Here is a 14,881-nt window from a genome sequence, read left to right on the forward strand (position 1 = left end):
TCCTTGGCTCTTTTGTGACTTGCTGGATGAGTCGTTACTGTGCTCTTGGAGGAATATTGGAAGGTCAGCCACTTTTGGAAAGGTTCACTACTGTGCCGAGTTTTTCCATTTGGAGATAATGTCTCTCGCTGTGGTTCTTTGGAGTCCCAGAGCCTTTGAAATAGCTTTGTAACCCTTCCCAGACTGATCTATTTCAATCACCTTCTTCCTCATCGTCTCTGGAATTTCTTTCAACTTTGGCATAGTGTGATCCTGGGTAAGACCTTTTAACCTACTTCCTGCTGTTGAAAAAGTTCTATGTAAGTGTTGATGTGATTGAACAGGGTTTGCAGTAATCAGGCCTGATTATGTCTAATCCAGCTGAACCCCATTATGAATGCAGTTTCACAGATTTGGGGAATTAGTAACTATGGGGTCAAATACATTTTCACACAGGCCCATTGGTATTGGATAACTTTTTTGCTTCAATAAATAACATTATCGTCTAAAAACTGTATGAGATCTACACAAAACAAAAGAAATCAAATACTTTTTCACAGCACTTTATGTACTAATACAAGTATTTATGAATAAAGACTAATACATAGTGAAGAAGCTAGAAGTTAGATAGATAGATAGATAGATAGATAGATAGATAGATAGATAGATAGATAGATAGATAGAATTGCAAATTTAACAAATAACAAGACCTTATTTGTTTTCCTTAAAACAAAGTGTTATTAAGATGGTTGGATATAATATAAATTTTCCTGTGTATATATAGAGTATACATATGTACTGTGCCAAAGTCTTAGGTACACTATTTGTTTTGGTACAAACTTTGTTATAGATTTTTATTTTATGACTTCTACATTATCGAGTCAGTACAAAAAAGCATGTTAGATTTCCGAACATTAGTTTTCAGGCAGAAAATTAAGTGTTACAGAAAAATGTTTGCATGTCATAAAAGACAGCAGAATATTACATAAGAGACACTTTTCAGACATAATTGAGGCTGCTGGGTTTTGCTACAAAAATAAGAAGCGAGTTTGAAAGTCAAAGTCCCCAAAAGAACCGTGGCTGGTTCTGCAAGATGCTCAATAACACTTACAGCTCCTTTCCTTAAAAAACTGCATTAATTCTACCTGAGACTACACATTTTTTTAAGCAGCAGGTCATCACACCAAATATTCACTATTGTTTTATTTATTACTGTTTACTGCTCGTTATAGTATTTTTTAAAAATGTAGAAACATTTAATTTCATTATTTTTGAAGGCATCTTTGCTAAACAGAATTTCTTTGCATGTGTTTAAGACTTTTGCACAGTACTGTGTATATGTATATATAGTGTGTATATTGGGGCGCACGGTGGCTTAGTGGTTAACACGTTCGCCTCACACCTCCAGGATCTGGGGTTCAATTCCCACCGGGATGTGTGTGCGGAGTTCTGCATGTTCTCCCCGTGAGTACCCGTTTCCTCCGGGTACTCCGGTTTCCTCCCCCAGTACAAACACATGCTGACATGTGTCTAAAGTGTCCATAGTGTATGAATGGGTGTGTGAGTGTGTATGTGATTGGCTCCAGGTTCCCCCGCGGTAGAAGATGGATGGATACATGTGTATATCTATATATATGTATATAAAGGCATGACTTTGGGTCAATAGAACATCCACTGTTTAGTAATTATAACGAGCAGAACATGTGAGTGAGTGTAACCTGCAGGAGTGTACTAGCTGGTGTACCAGTACACAGCCCATCCTTACCACAAAGCCATCCTGACGACTTGCTGACGTCACGCATTGAGAAAGCCGGGTAGGGGACAGAGGAGGAAGGCAAGGCGAGCCGCTCAGTGCAGGATCTGCTGCCGGGATATCATCAGTGAGAAGAAATGGAGGTGCCACGCGTGGCTCGAAGTGTGAGCAGCCCCACGAGCCCGTGCGAGGACGTGATGAAGAATCTGAGCTTGGACGCGATCCAGCTTTGTGACAGAGAAGGTACCAGTGTTTATTGTCCAGCTAAATCATTTCTCTCTTTCAAACACACTCTCATTTGGTGTGTGTGCGCGCGCGCGTATGGAAAGGTTTCGCTTTCCTCCTGTTGCAATCAAAGGTTGCCTTTATTCATATTTCTCTCGACACAGATAGTTCTCGTGGCAGAATAAGAAATCTTATTAAGAAATCTTTTTTTTTTTTTTGAGAAGTGTTGGATTAATGGTTGCTAGTCAAATCAGCACTGTGATAGATTTTATAGACTGGTTTAGTCTAATCTAATTTGGGCACGAGCTTTCGCCTTTATTTCAACTTCTGAAAGACGAGCACGTGCCCTAGAATAAAGAACAGCGTTTGTTTCGACTTGAGTCTGATTTTCAGCACCATGGACACGTACCTCTCGGAGACTCACAAGACTGCTGGGGTGGTGGGGGTTGAGACAAGACACCCGCCTTTCTCTTACAAGGAACAAATTCTATGTTAGATTTAACTAGCCTCTATGCCCACTTATGAGCTAGAAAACAAACACAATTTGGTCTATAGGTCTGATCTATAACAGCACATTGTGCTGATTCATCTTCTCTCAAGAAGAGTGGGATTCGCAGTGCGCTTTTCAATGAAGCAAGGTGACTTAGGAGCATGGAGGCCATTTCTATTAAAGTCTAATAGTTTAGAAGCAGTGGTGTTGGGGAAATAATAGAATAAGCTCTAGAGTGAGAAATAAAGTAACTCCATTCTGATAAAAAAAAAAAAAACTGTAAAAAAAATGTTTTAAATACCATTACAAACCATCAGTTAACCATTATAACCATTAACCATTACCTTTATTGGTCCATACTGGTATCCACTAAACATAACATGTCACAAATAGAAGGCAATTAATGACCAGTGGAGGCCCACATGGACCAATATAGTTTCCATTAAAATGCTTACAATACCAATTGTAACCAGTCAAACCATTACAAATTCCATGAGGGTTTCTAGTGGGGTGTTGTTGTTGTTGTTTTTAGCAGGGAAATATTTAATAATCTCTAGAGTGAGAAATAAAGTAACACCCCTGCTGATTAAAAAAAAAAAAAAAAAAGTTCAACCATCACAGAGATTCGAATAGTTTCTTCTACATTTACCATTATAAGCTATCAGTTAACCATTAAAAGCATTACCATTATCAGTATTGGTCCTTAATGGTATCCGTTAGACATATCATGCCACCAATAGAAGGCAACAAATTCCCAGCAGAGACCCACAGGGACCATTACAGTTTCTATTAAAACCAATACAAGTCCCTTTAAAACCATCACAAATTCCATGAGGGTTTCTATTGTTTTTTTTAGCAGGACTGACTACCCACACTGTCGAAGTACAACTTACAGAGTGTCTACATACACACGATAATTAATCACTGATTTAAATTCAACACTACAGATTTTGATAACATATCCAGCATGATTACTTTCTTCCCTTAAACATTCATTAAGGGCTGTGACTTATGGTGATACTGATGTGCTCGTCCTTGTGACTGTCCATAAATATTAGGTACTACTGACAAATGTATATACTCCTAACCTGTCCTGGGGTATACTTTATTTTATTAGCAGCAAGGACGCCATGTCATTCAGGACTATTCAGGACTTTCAGGATGTTTCTTCTCCGGAATGTAACATAGGCTGCATGCTTATGTGCATCATGAGGTATACAAAATGTACACCCTGCAGTACATTTGTTACACAGTTTGGATTTGAAGAACATGGCTAATGTGTGTGTGCTCGAGTGAATTTCTTAGCGGGGCTACTTTATATTCCACACCAGCACTAGCACTCTGTTAGAGGAACCTGGAGCCCCTTTGGCTAGGCTGAGAGATAGCGATAGAGAGAGAGAGAGAGAGAGAGAGAGAGAGAGAGAGAGAGAAAGAGTGTGTGTTCTTACTATGATGGTTTGTGGTGAAATAAAAGAACCCAGAAAGAGTATGAGTTTTTGCATTGTATGTCAGTTGTTCATATACATTGCTTTCTCCTCACTAACATGCTGATTTGAGATCAGTTCTGCATGCACCAGTGAAAACGGTCTACTTTATTTAAACATGCATGCTCTAATACAGATTCCGATGCCAGATGGGATCTTGTGATGTCATTCTTTGTTATTATAGTGGGGGTGGGACAGTAACATGTGCCCATATGTTCCCAATAGACCAACATACAAATGCTGGTGGCTCTCTCATTTTGCACACATGGAATCCAGGGCTGATGTGGCAGATCATGGGGCATGATGCGAGTATAATCAATATGGCTGAGTCATGCTGGAACATTCTGTTCAGTCCCAACTCATCCCTGTGCTTTCTACCTCCTGATTCACCTCACCGGTGACGTGTTGTTTTGTATCAGCCACTTCATTTGGTTTCCATCCAGAGTCATTAATATGTGAAGATAGGCAGACTATAATGTGGTGAGGGGATATGTAACCCTTGGGAAAAGCCCTAGAAACCCCAGCTGGGGCAGCCCTTTCGAGGAAGACTGATGGTGCGAGTTTTTAAATGCTTGCTTCTGCATGGTCCAGCTGTGTGTGTGAGCACTGGGTCCAGGGGAGACTTTGTCATCTGTCAAGCCTGCCCACCCACCTAACAAATGAATAGAGCAATTTAGCACAGGCCATCAATTTACTAATTGTGTCCGCAGAGCTTGTGGCTTTGAGAAAAGACAAACATGGGCAGAAAAAAAGATTTGATTCATCATTATTAGCCCATTCATGCTTAGTGTGGCAGTATTGGCTGTTTGGATGCGTCTACGCCAATGGTGTTACTGTGTTTAATTAGGCGCAGGCAGAAACCAATAATACAAGGGTCATTTAAGCCAGTGGACTTTGAAACCAAGAGATTATAGCTCTATGACTTATTAATTAAAATAAAAAAGCTCCCAGAATTTGCAGCCTGACATTCAATAAAAAAGTTTACTTCTAGCAAAACCTTCAGCTACATACAACTACAACTGCCAAACCAGTCAGTGGGATTGTGCTGCCCTTCCCCCGTGTTGAATTAAGCCCTGTCTTCTAAGTCTTCTTTTGTGTCCAAGGTGTTAATTCAAGACTAGTGATAGTCCCAGATATGTTTTGTGTCTCCATGTGCAAGCACATCATATCCGTTCCCGTTCCTCCTTTCAAAACACATTGCAAGTGGGGTGGTATCAATGACAGCTATATTTCACACACAGTATGAAGTAACCACACTGAGTCTGGCTGAATGCAGAGTGTTACACAGTCACATCTCATATTTGCCGCTCTATTCATGGGTGCCTGGTATATATCTGACAAAAATTTACACAATCTGCTACTTTGCCAGTGGAACAGACCGATGAATGCTAAAGAGATATGTTTCTGACAATCTCTCAAAATAATTCTGGTTGTGCTTATATATAGAACACCCAAACCATATATACATATATATATATATATATATATATATATATATATATATATATATATATGTGTGTGTGTGTGTGTGTGTGTGTGTGTGTGTGTGTGTGTGTGTGTGTGTGTGTGTGTGTGTGTGTGTATTTAGAAGATTTATATATATTACATTATTATATACAAGCAAGATTGGAATCATGACCAAAAGTTTCGTAAGTAGGTAAAAATACTTGCCTTAAAATGATTTACAATGTGTAATGCTACAGTACAAAAATCTTGATATAAAATATTGATGCATGAATTTGCAATAGACTCTAGCAGACTTATCACAGTGTCCTGAACATTCATTGAAATTGCTAGTAAGTACAATGTATACTATGAAAATAGAATTCTTAGTTGCTTAACCCTGAGCAATAGCATACAATTATAGCCAATGCTCCCTGAAAACTGGTTCAAATTTCTGAATGCTACACGCAAACCTAACCCTCAGAGAGCCTGTTCAGAGATTGAAGAGTGACATTTGTGTATAACCTTTAGTTGCTGCTGGGTTTACTGAAATAATGGGCATGCCCAAAAGGGCCAACATGGTGGAAAAGTTCAGGGTTGCATATTTTCTTTTGAAATTCTGCCAGAGTTCAGCTTGTGGAAGTGTAAAAGTATTTCAAATGCTCTTTAAGAGAATATTTTATATGTATTAAGTGTTCTTAGTGTATCTGGATTTAAGAACTGGTGATAGTGACCAGATATTTGTGAGTTCAATTGCCAAGAATGCCAGACACGCACAATGTAGTATATTGTTAAATATACTATAGAAACTGTTACATATCCTCCAAAAATAGGTCTCTTCTTATGGCATGTGAGGTGCTGAGGTTCCAGGCTTCATCAGGTTTTGTAGACACCCCTATTGGGCCATCCATATGCTCCTGTACTCTTAATGTTGGCTTAATGCGCTGATTTTGGACTCTCCTCAGCACCTGGCGAGACTGCACAGTCAGACATACTGGACTATGGGTGACTGCCAACATTCACTTTCACTAGCCATGTTGCCCTGCTTCCTATCATAGCCACTTAATTCATGGTTTCACACTTTGTCCCTAATTAACAGTACACATGAAAGGTTTGTAAGAGAGCAGCTGCATTTTCACCTAACAATAAATTAACACCTCTCTATTTATAAACCTAATTATTTGTGTTCTTTGAAGAAGTTTTCGGCATGTCCTGTGATGCATTTATAAATCTCATAGTCAATGTGAAGACACTGTGAAATGCAATTATCACAGGATTAAAGCAAACAATAACAACATCATTTTCTTTGATTTCAAAATGTCAACATTTTGTCATGTCAACATATCACTGATATTACTATCATTATCCAGAAAGCACCAAACGTATATGGGTTCTATTTTTTTGCAGGCTAATATAATGATAATTTATTGATAATTTGCTTGAGCGTACACCAGAATTTCTTTTCTGTGTTTCGCTGACTAGCCTAAAAAGTGCAGTCCCATTTCTTACATATTTTGGATGTTCAATACTTTCATCACCTCACTTCAGTATAAATATCACCCTATTGCTAACTAGGGCCATAAAATCAAACATCTTTGCCATGGCTAGTAAATGCAAATCAGAAAGCTGACATGTTATCACACATCATTTCATTTATAGAATCCATAATGTCTAAAACTAATAAAATACCCCACTCACAAAATCCAAATTCATTGCCTCATGTAAAAATGAGGAATTAGTCAATATAAATGCTTTCCTTGACTGCTCACATGAATGAACATGTTTTTTTGTATATGTTCTTTCAGTCTGCTAGTAAATTCTACCACTAAAAATATCATGTGAAATCTGTCCACAGTTTTTAATGAGGTGCTGATTTAATTGGATATTGCAGCTGTGTCTCTTGATAATGTCTGCATTCTAACCCAACCTTGTTTTATATACATGCCCCTTCTCATCAACTTATTGCTAATGGCCATAAAAATACTAAGAATACTGTATATAACACCCAAATCCTATGCATTATTTTACTCACAAAAAATAGTGTCTGGAAAAAGAAAGCAAAAAGTGCATCTGCAAATCTTACTGCACCTCTACAGGCCTGTCCAATGGTGCTCGACTTTATAAAGCATAGACGCATGTCTCAGCTGTTTCATAAGATGAGCGCTTGCTCTCTGGGGCAGACGAAAGCCCAAGTGGTTAACCATAATGAAATTCAAGCCTATCTAGAGCTGTCATTAAGATGGGTGCATTTTAATTACATCTGCTAAAAATCTCTTGACTCAGTGTGAAGAAGCGGTGTCCTTTTTTTAAACAATTGAAGTGTTGCCAGCGTTATAATATATGGAGTGTGTCCATGGTGCACTTCTGATCAGGACAGACGGTGAAATTTCAGTCAACCAAACTTTGAACATCCTGCAAACCACCATTAAATCCATTATTAGAAATGTAAATATTATGGCACAACCATGACTCTGCCTAGAGGAGACCATCAACCATAAGTCATTGAAAGGGTAAGCAGGAATTTTGTTAGAGAAGCAACCGAGAGGGCAAGAGTAACTCTGAAAGAGCTGTAATGATCTATAGCTCAAATGAGAGAAGCTGTTCCCAGGACATCCATAGCCCTGACACTCAAAAAACCTGGGTTTATGGAAGAGTGGCAAGATTAAAGTCATTACCCATGTGGATTTCACCAAAAGGCCTGGTGGACACTTGTGGTGAAAACACGTTTATAACTTTCTCTGATCTGATGAGACCAAACTGGAACTTTTTGGCCATGCTACAAAGTACTACATTTGCTGGAAACTCAAAACTATTAATCACACTGCAAACACCACCCCTGCAGTGAAGCATGGTGGTGGTAGAATCATGTTGTGAGGATCACCAGCAGGCACTGGTAAACTGGTCAAAGTTGACGGCAAGATGGTTGGAGCTAAATACGGGAAAATATGATAGAAGAATTGCAGCTGTAATTGTAGCCAAATCCAAAGGGGTGAATACTTACGCAACCAACAAATGTCTGCTATTTTCTTTAATTAACCTTTGTGTCACAATAATAAAACAAAATGTACCTTTAAATGTTAGGCATATTGTGTAAATGAAATAGTAGAAATCCCATTTAAGTCCTTTTCACTTCCAGATTGTAATGCCACAAAATATGGGAAAGTTCAAAGGGGGTGAATACTTCTACAAGACCCTTAATATGTCAAAATGTTAACTCTGTTGACATGTTGCACTGTCTATCTTTGTGCGTTTTATGAGTATGTGTTCAGGATTGGTCTTTACTTTGGGTGAATCCTAGCCATGAGTCATCCTCCATGGTAAACACCATCCCTATAATTCCCCTCAGAAGGTTAACATTTGCTCCTGTACCTCTACCAAGAAGACAGATTGTCTCCACCATCCTCCCAGACTGATTTAAGAATTAAACAATGAAGCATAGGTTATTTATAGGGCAGCTGATCAAAATTTTAAGCACTGCTGCCGGCACAAGAATGGTCTGATAAAGCCCAAGCTCTTCTATTCTCTTTTATTCCATCTTCAGCATAGGTCTCAATGGAGAAATGTGGAGAAACATTACATGGTCAGACATGGTGCTCACAGGTGCACCTGCATAGTTTATGAGCCTGAGAGGAGATGAGGCGAGATTGTGTTGTCGTCTCACCATGACAGCACCAGCTCTGTCCTGCTATGCCCATTCATGTTCAAGTGATGCTACTTAATGAGAGGTTTAGCTAGTGCAACTTATAATAAGACTAAATTACACAGGGGGCTTTTTAAATGGGAGTCATTTTTAGGCTGATACTAGACCCTTTCGTTGTCTGCGACAATGTTTAAGTAAGGCGCTGCATTGTTCTTCTTCTGCATTGTACAGTATTGCTGGTGCCTTTCTACTGTTCCCTCCATATAAAGGAATCTTAAGAAGGCAAATGCTATTAATAGGCAGTGGGGCTCACGCACTGGGTTCCAAAATGACTTTCCTAAGTGCTTTGTACTGTATGAGCCTCCCTCAATGCCATGTTTTTGTGTTAATTACTACTCCGGATGAATAGAACAAAAGCATGGTCTTTTCCCCACGCTGTTCAGCGTGGTGGTGAGGAGGGTGACACAGTTCAGAGGGAAGGTCCTTGTGCTGAATAACGTCCTTGTAGGGCTCAGTAAAGTGAAGATCAGGGAGAGCAGGGAGAATGAAGACACGCTTTGTCAGCAGCCTTGTGTGCTCTGTCTGTCTATTGTGATCTGGTCACATGAGTGTCCCTGGACTTATATACAGTACAGAATCCATACAGTGTGTGGGTGGAAATTCCTCCATTAGCTTTAACTTGGAACAGGAACAGATAGTCTGAAAGGCAAAAGAAAACATGCCTCAGAGACCTGGATTAGCTGTAATAACCGAATGGCTGTGAGTGAGACACAAAATTTAACCCTTTATAGTGCATGGAGTACAATTATTTAAATAATTAATGAACGTGGATCAAGTAGATCACTTGGCGAATAAAAAAAATGACGCAATCTTTTGAAAAAGTGAACGAATGAGCAGAAAGCAGACAGAAGGGCGGGGGTGAGAACATTCGGACTTCTCTTCCTAATGGGAATTGTATTCAGCTTCTGCAGCCAGGAGCTTATCATGCTAAAAAAAAATTCATCTCATTCCACCTCCCTCTTTGTTTCGCTCATTCTCATTTCTGACAGGTTCTAATCATGAGAGCCTTAGCTGATGACATAATCCGTGCTCCTCCCCTGGGAGCATGGCAGTCTCCCTTTAAGGCAAGTGCACAGGCACGTAGCATTAGTGCTTTAGCTGGACACTTGTGCATACTTAGTTAGGACACCACAGTGTGCTTCACACAGTATGAGCAAAGGACATCTAGAGAAGCTGTTACAAGACGGTGTTTTTTTGAGCTGGTAGGTACTTTTCTCTTTGACTCTAATCTTTTCCAGACCTTCTTAAACCACCAGCTGTTTTGGTTTGGGCTAAAGTTTACATTTGGAAAGGAGGGAAGAGTAATCTACTGAATTTTGAAAATATATCCTGCCACCAATGGGGTTGGTTAAAAAAGTTTTCTGCTTACTCATTTGATTCTTATAAGACGTATCTATTCAAGTTGGTTATCTTTCTAATACCATCACATGGAACTGAAAATGTAACAGCATGCATGCTGCAAGAAAATGTAAAGTCTGTAATAATATTATATTTGATTTGAACAATTTGTATCTTGGGACAGTCCAGCAATAAACCCCTAAATAATGATTCTGGTTTGGTTTCCATTAAAATGCCCTTACAAGGAGAAAAGTTTGTGAGGTTCTGTATTCCCAGGACAGTGCAATGAAAACTTGGCTCCATGTAGTGGAAGAAGTGCCTGGGTTTTTTTTTCTTTTCTGTTTGACAGTGATTGTAATGCAAGTGGTTAGTGCTGCATGAGTTGTTTATTGTTGATTTCTGGGTTTTCTGCTTCATAAATCATCTTTAGATTATGCAGAATATATGGTATGAATTAGACTGACTGACTGTTACAGATGAGTGGAATTAATTATGCATTGACAGTAAAACACTAAGCATATTAAAGAGCACTGGTCATATTCTGTCACCTGCTAGCTTTATTGCCTGTTATTACTAATGGAGTTTAGTTAAGGTCAAAGATTGCTGTAAGCACAAACATCTGTGCATTAAGTTTCAGATTTTAATCTAAAATTTAAAATGCCACTGTCTGATTGTAATCCTCTGATTGTAAGCCGTTCAGTTATTAATGGTGCATGCATTGTCATTTCATTTGGAAACAGACAGTGCCGTGCATTAGTATTCAACCACTTTGGACATTCTCAGTTTTCTGGAATGAACATTTAATTGGAAATGTATGTCACAGATCTACACAGTATAGTCCATATTGTCAAACGGGACAAAAGCTGTAAAATTAGCTATCAGCTGTTTTAATAAGTCACATAATTAGTTTAATGGAGTCTGGCTGTGTAAAATTAAAGAGTCACATGACCTCAAAATAAAAAAAAAAACCATTATATCCATTACTGAAAAATGAAAAGAATACAGAGGCTATTCAACAAAACCTCATGATCAGGTAAGGAAGTAATGGTCAGAAAAACAACCAGGAGGCCAAGAGTACCTCTTGGCCTCCTGGTTGAAGCTGGACAGATCAATAGCAGAAATGGGGGAAACTGCTTTATGGAACAGTGCCAAGAAGAAAGATCAAGATCAAATCCCAGTTTGCCAAAAGGCATGTGAGAGGCAAAATGGCCCCAAAATGGTCTCTGGTCTGGTGTGATGAGAACTTTTTGGACTTAGCGAAATGCTATGTGTCAGATAATACTGTCCACAATATGAAGCCAGATGGTGGTAGAATAATATTGTAGGGATGCCCTTCATCAGCAAAACCAGGGGAAATGTTTTAGTCTGCAAGTGATCTAAGACTGAGACAGAGATTTAACTCTCAGCAGGAAAAACCCAAAGCCATTTGAGAATATGTGACAATACTTGAAAATCCCTGGGGAGAATTCTGGGCAAAAATGACAGAGAACAAAGGGCAAAATTTGCAGGACTGAGATCTCAAATGAGTCACAGATGTAACTGCAGAAAAAAAGTTGTTCTACCAAATATTGTCTCAAGAGGGTGAGTGTAGTCAAAAATTATATGTGCAGTCAAAAATTTTCAGTTTCTTATTGACATGTTTTTTGGTGGCACAGTGGCATAGAGTAGCATTGCCATCTAAGAGGGTTCCCAGTTCAATCCTGAGCTTACATTACTGTCTATGTGGAGTTTTAGATGTTCTTGCCATGTCCATGTAGGTCTCCTCTGTGTTCTCCAGTTGTTCTCCCACCCCCAAACCATACTAGTAGGTTGGCTATTCTAGGTTGCCCCTGGGTGTAAATAAGTGTGTGAAAGTATGTGCATGATGCCCTGTGATGGACGGGCAAACATCCAAAGTGTATTCCCGCCTCATGCACAGTGTTCCCAAGATGGTCGCTACAAATGAACAAATTAAAGAATATAGGTTGGGTTTTTTTGTTGTGACATTTTGGACTATTTTGTGTGGGTCAGTGGCCTAAAATCCCAAAGAAATCCATTTGAACAATATGAAATGTGGAAAGTTGATCCATATGTGACAGACATCTACAAAAGCACAGTTCCTGCCCTATTGTTAATTATGGGGAATTTTATTAACTCTGAATTATTCCTAAGTATGGAAATTAATCTCAGTTTGTATTTTTTTGCTGCAGGGTTATCAGATCAGAATTAATTCCATGCCACAGCCAGCAAGTATGCGTGAGTGTGTGTTATGAGAGATGGGCTATTAATTTGTTGCTTCAATGACCTGTATAGACACTCTGCTCTGTAATTAGATATAGACATACCTTTCCAAAAATCTGTGCTTGTCTTCATCCTTTCCCTGCCTTTTAATCAGGGAATCAGCAAGAGATTCCTTGTAATCTTTGGTATGATTTTTGAAGGTGAGCTCTTATTCCTTGAGTTCCTTTTGTTGCAGGAGAGAATAGATGAAGATTAAAAAGCACAGCAGACTAGAGAGTATCTGTCTCTACATCTGTGTGATAACTCGGTCCTCTCATTAAGGTGTGACTTTTAATCTTCAGCTCTTGTTCAAGAGGACAGCACAGTACAGCTCTCTCTCTGTCTCTCTCTCTCTCTCTCTCTCTCTCTCTCTCTCTCTCTCTCTCTCTCTCTCTCTCTCTCTCTCTCTTTCTCTCTCTGTCTGTCTGTCTGTCTCTTTCCTTCATAAGTTATTGAGGAACCAGGATGGAAATGCAGCAGTTGTCTAAGTAAAAAATTCATTGTCTTATATTATATACGAGACACTGGAGTCAATAATCATGCCAAGATGGAAAGGAAATGAAACACCCTCAAAAGTTGCTACATAAACAGAAAGTTTACTTCTAGCTGCCTGTAGCCGTAGTTGAAATACTTCTGTCTTGTCCAAATATAGTATGAGGAAGTTATTCAGCATTCAGTGTCTAATTTCCTTTGCATATTCCTCAGCATTATTAAGCTGGTGTTTGTCACCTGGCACACCTGGTAACATACAGCTGTGTGGGAGCATAGCAGTGGAAGTTAATACCATCATTATGAATAATTATACATAAATGTGGCTTATACAATGAAAAAAGCAGTGGCCCAAGAACACCAAACATGGAAATCTTGTGGAACAACAAATATGGCTTTTTATATACATCATCATTTACATTTAGAAATGGATAATGTTCAATCAGATAAGCCTTGAACCAGTAAAAAAAAAAAAAAAAAAAATTTCCTTAATTTCAACAAAATGTTCCAGTCTTTCTAGAAGAATATTAAGATCTATAGTATCAAAAGCTCCACTGAGATTGACTCAAGCAAGGAGACACAATGCTGATCAGAGGCCAGTAGTAGGTCATTTACTACTTTAACCAATGCTGTTCCAGTACTGCGATGAAGCCTATAACCTGACTTAAAGATTTAATGTACGTCATTCCTTTGTTAGTATTAGATTACTGTAGCTGCTGAGCTACCACCTGTTCTAGGATCTTGAAGATATAGGGAATGTTTGATATTGGCCTATAGGGTTAAGGTCAGTTTTTAATAATTGATCTGATACGTGCTAGTTTATGATTTAGGTTCATAGCCTATACTAATGGAGGAGTTAGTATTTCTGGTAGTATTTGTTTAAGAAGGTGCTTAGCTATAGGGTCTAGTACACAAATTGATGCTTTTGAGAATGAAATTAGGGAAATGAATACCAATCTCAGACCTATTCTTGAAGCACCCAAAGTTTTGCTGGGGAGTGGGCACATACACTAAGTCTGTAGTGCTCTAAATGATATAACGGCAAGATACACTAAACCGTGTCTGCCTAAAACCGTTTTTTTAATAATAATAATAATTTTATTATTTATTTTTATCTCCTAAAATTTACTTGTGCATTAAATTTGCTATATATATATATATATATATATATATATATATATATATATATATATATATATATATATATATATACCTGTTGGTAGATATCTTAATTTTGAAGCTGTGATCTAAGAAACACCAATCTCTCTGCCGTCGCAGAGGAATAAGTTCCTGGAACTTCTTATAAGAAATCGCTCCATATAATAATTCTCTCAATGTAATACACGCATTTCTTATATCATTGACTCCCTTCCATACAGACAGCAATACACAATGACTTCATAAAATTCTAATTCTAAATCATTGACTCCCTTCCATACAGACAGCAATACACAATGACTTCATAAAATTCTAATTCTAATTCTAAATTCTCCATGATTCCTACCAGTCAGTGGTAAGGCTGCATTGGTCTTTCACTCTGCACAAGTTTCAAGGTGAAACTTTTCCACGAATGTCCTCTGTCCTCCGGTTTGCTTGTTGTCCAGAAAACCTGAAAGACTCGCGCAGCCCAGCCAGGAGAAGCCAAATTGTCGTGGAAATTAGAAAACACTTGCAGACTCGTCCTCTGAAGGTAAAAAGATTTATTACAGAAAGATGGTTAA

The 14,881-nt window shown here is 38.5% G+C and overlaps 1 protein-coding gene across 2 annotated transcripts in view; it reads left to right on the top strand.

Annotated features, from left to right (window-relative positions):
• Window positions 1-1,812: 1,812 nt before the first annotated feature.
• phyhiplb (phytanoyl-CoA 2-hydroxylase interacting protein-like b) overlaps window positions 1,813-14,881 on the top strand; it is a 29,906-nt gene continuing 16,837 nt past the window's right edge. The window contains exon 1 of one of the 2 annotated variants that reach the window (XM_017482615.3): window positions 1,813-1,975. In XM_017482615.3, the coding sequence (XP_017338104.1) occupies window positions 1,870-1,975 (106 nt within the window). In that variant the 5' untranslated portion in view covers window positions 1,813-1,869. Of the gene's footprint in view, window positions 1,976-10,078; window positions 10,277-14,881 lie in introns of those variants that run through there. The other variant, XM_017482616.3, reaches the window with a different exon arrangement.

This window comes from Ictalurus punctatus, chromosome 13 (assembly GCF_001660625.3).
Source record: "Ictalurus punctatus breed USDA103 chromosome 13, Coco_2.0, whole genome shotgun sequence".
Classification (NCBI taxonomy): Eukaryota; Metazoa; Chordata; class Actinopteri; order Siluriformes; family Ictaluridae; genus Ictalurus; species Ictalurus punctatus.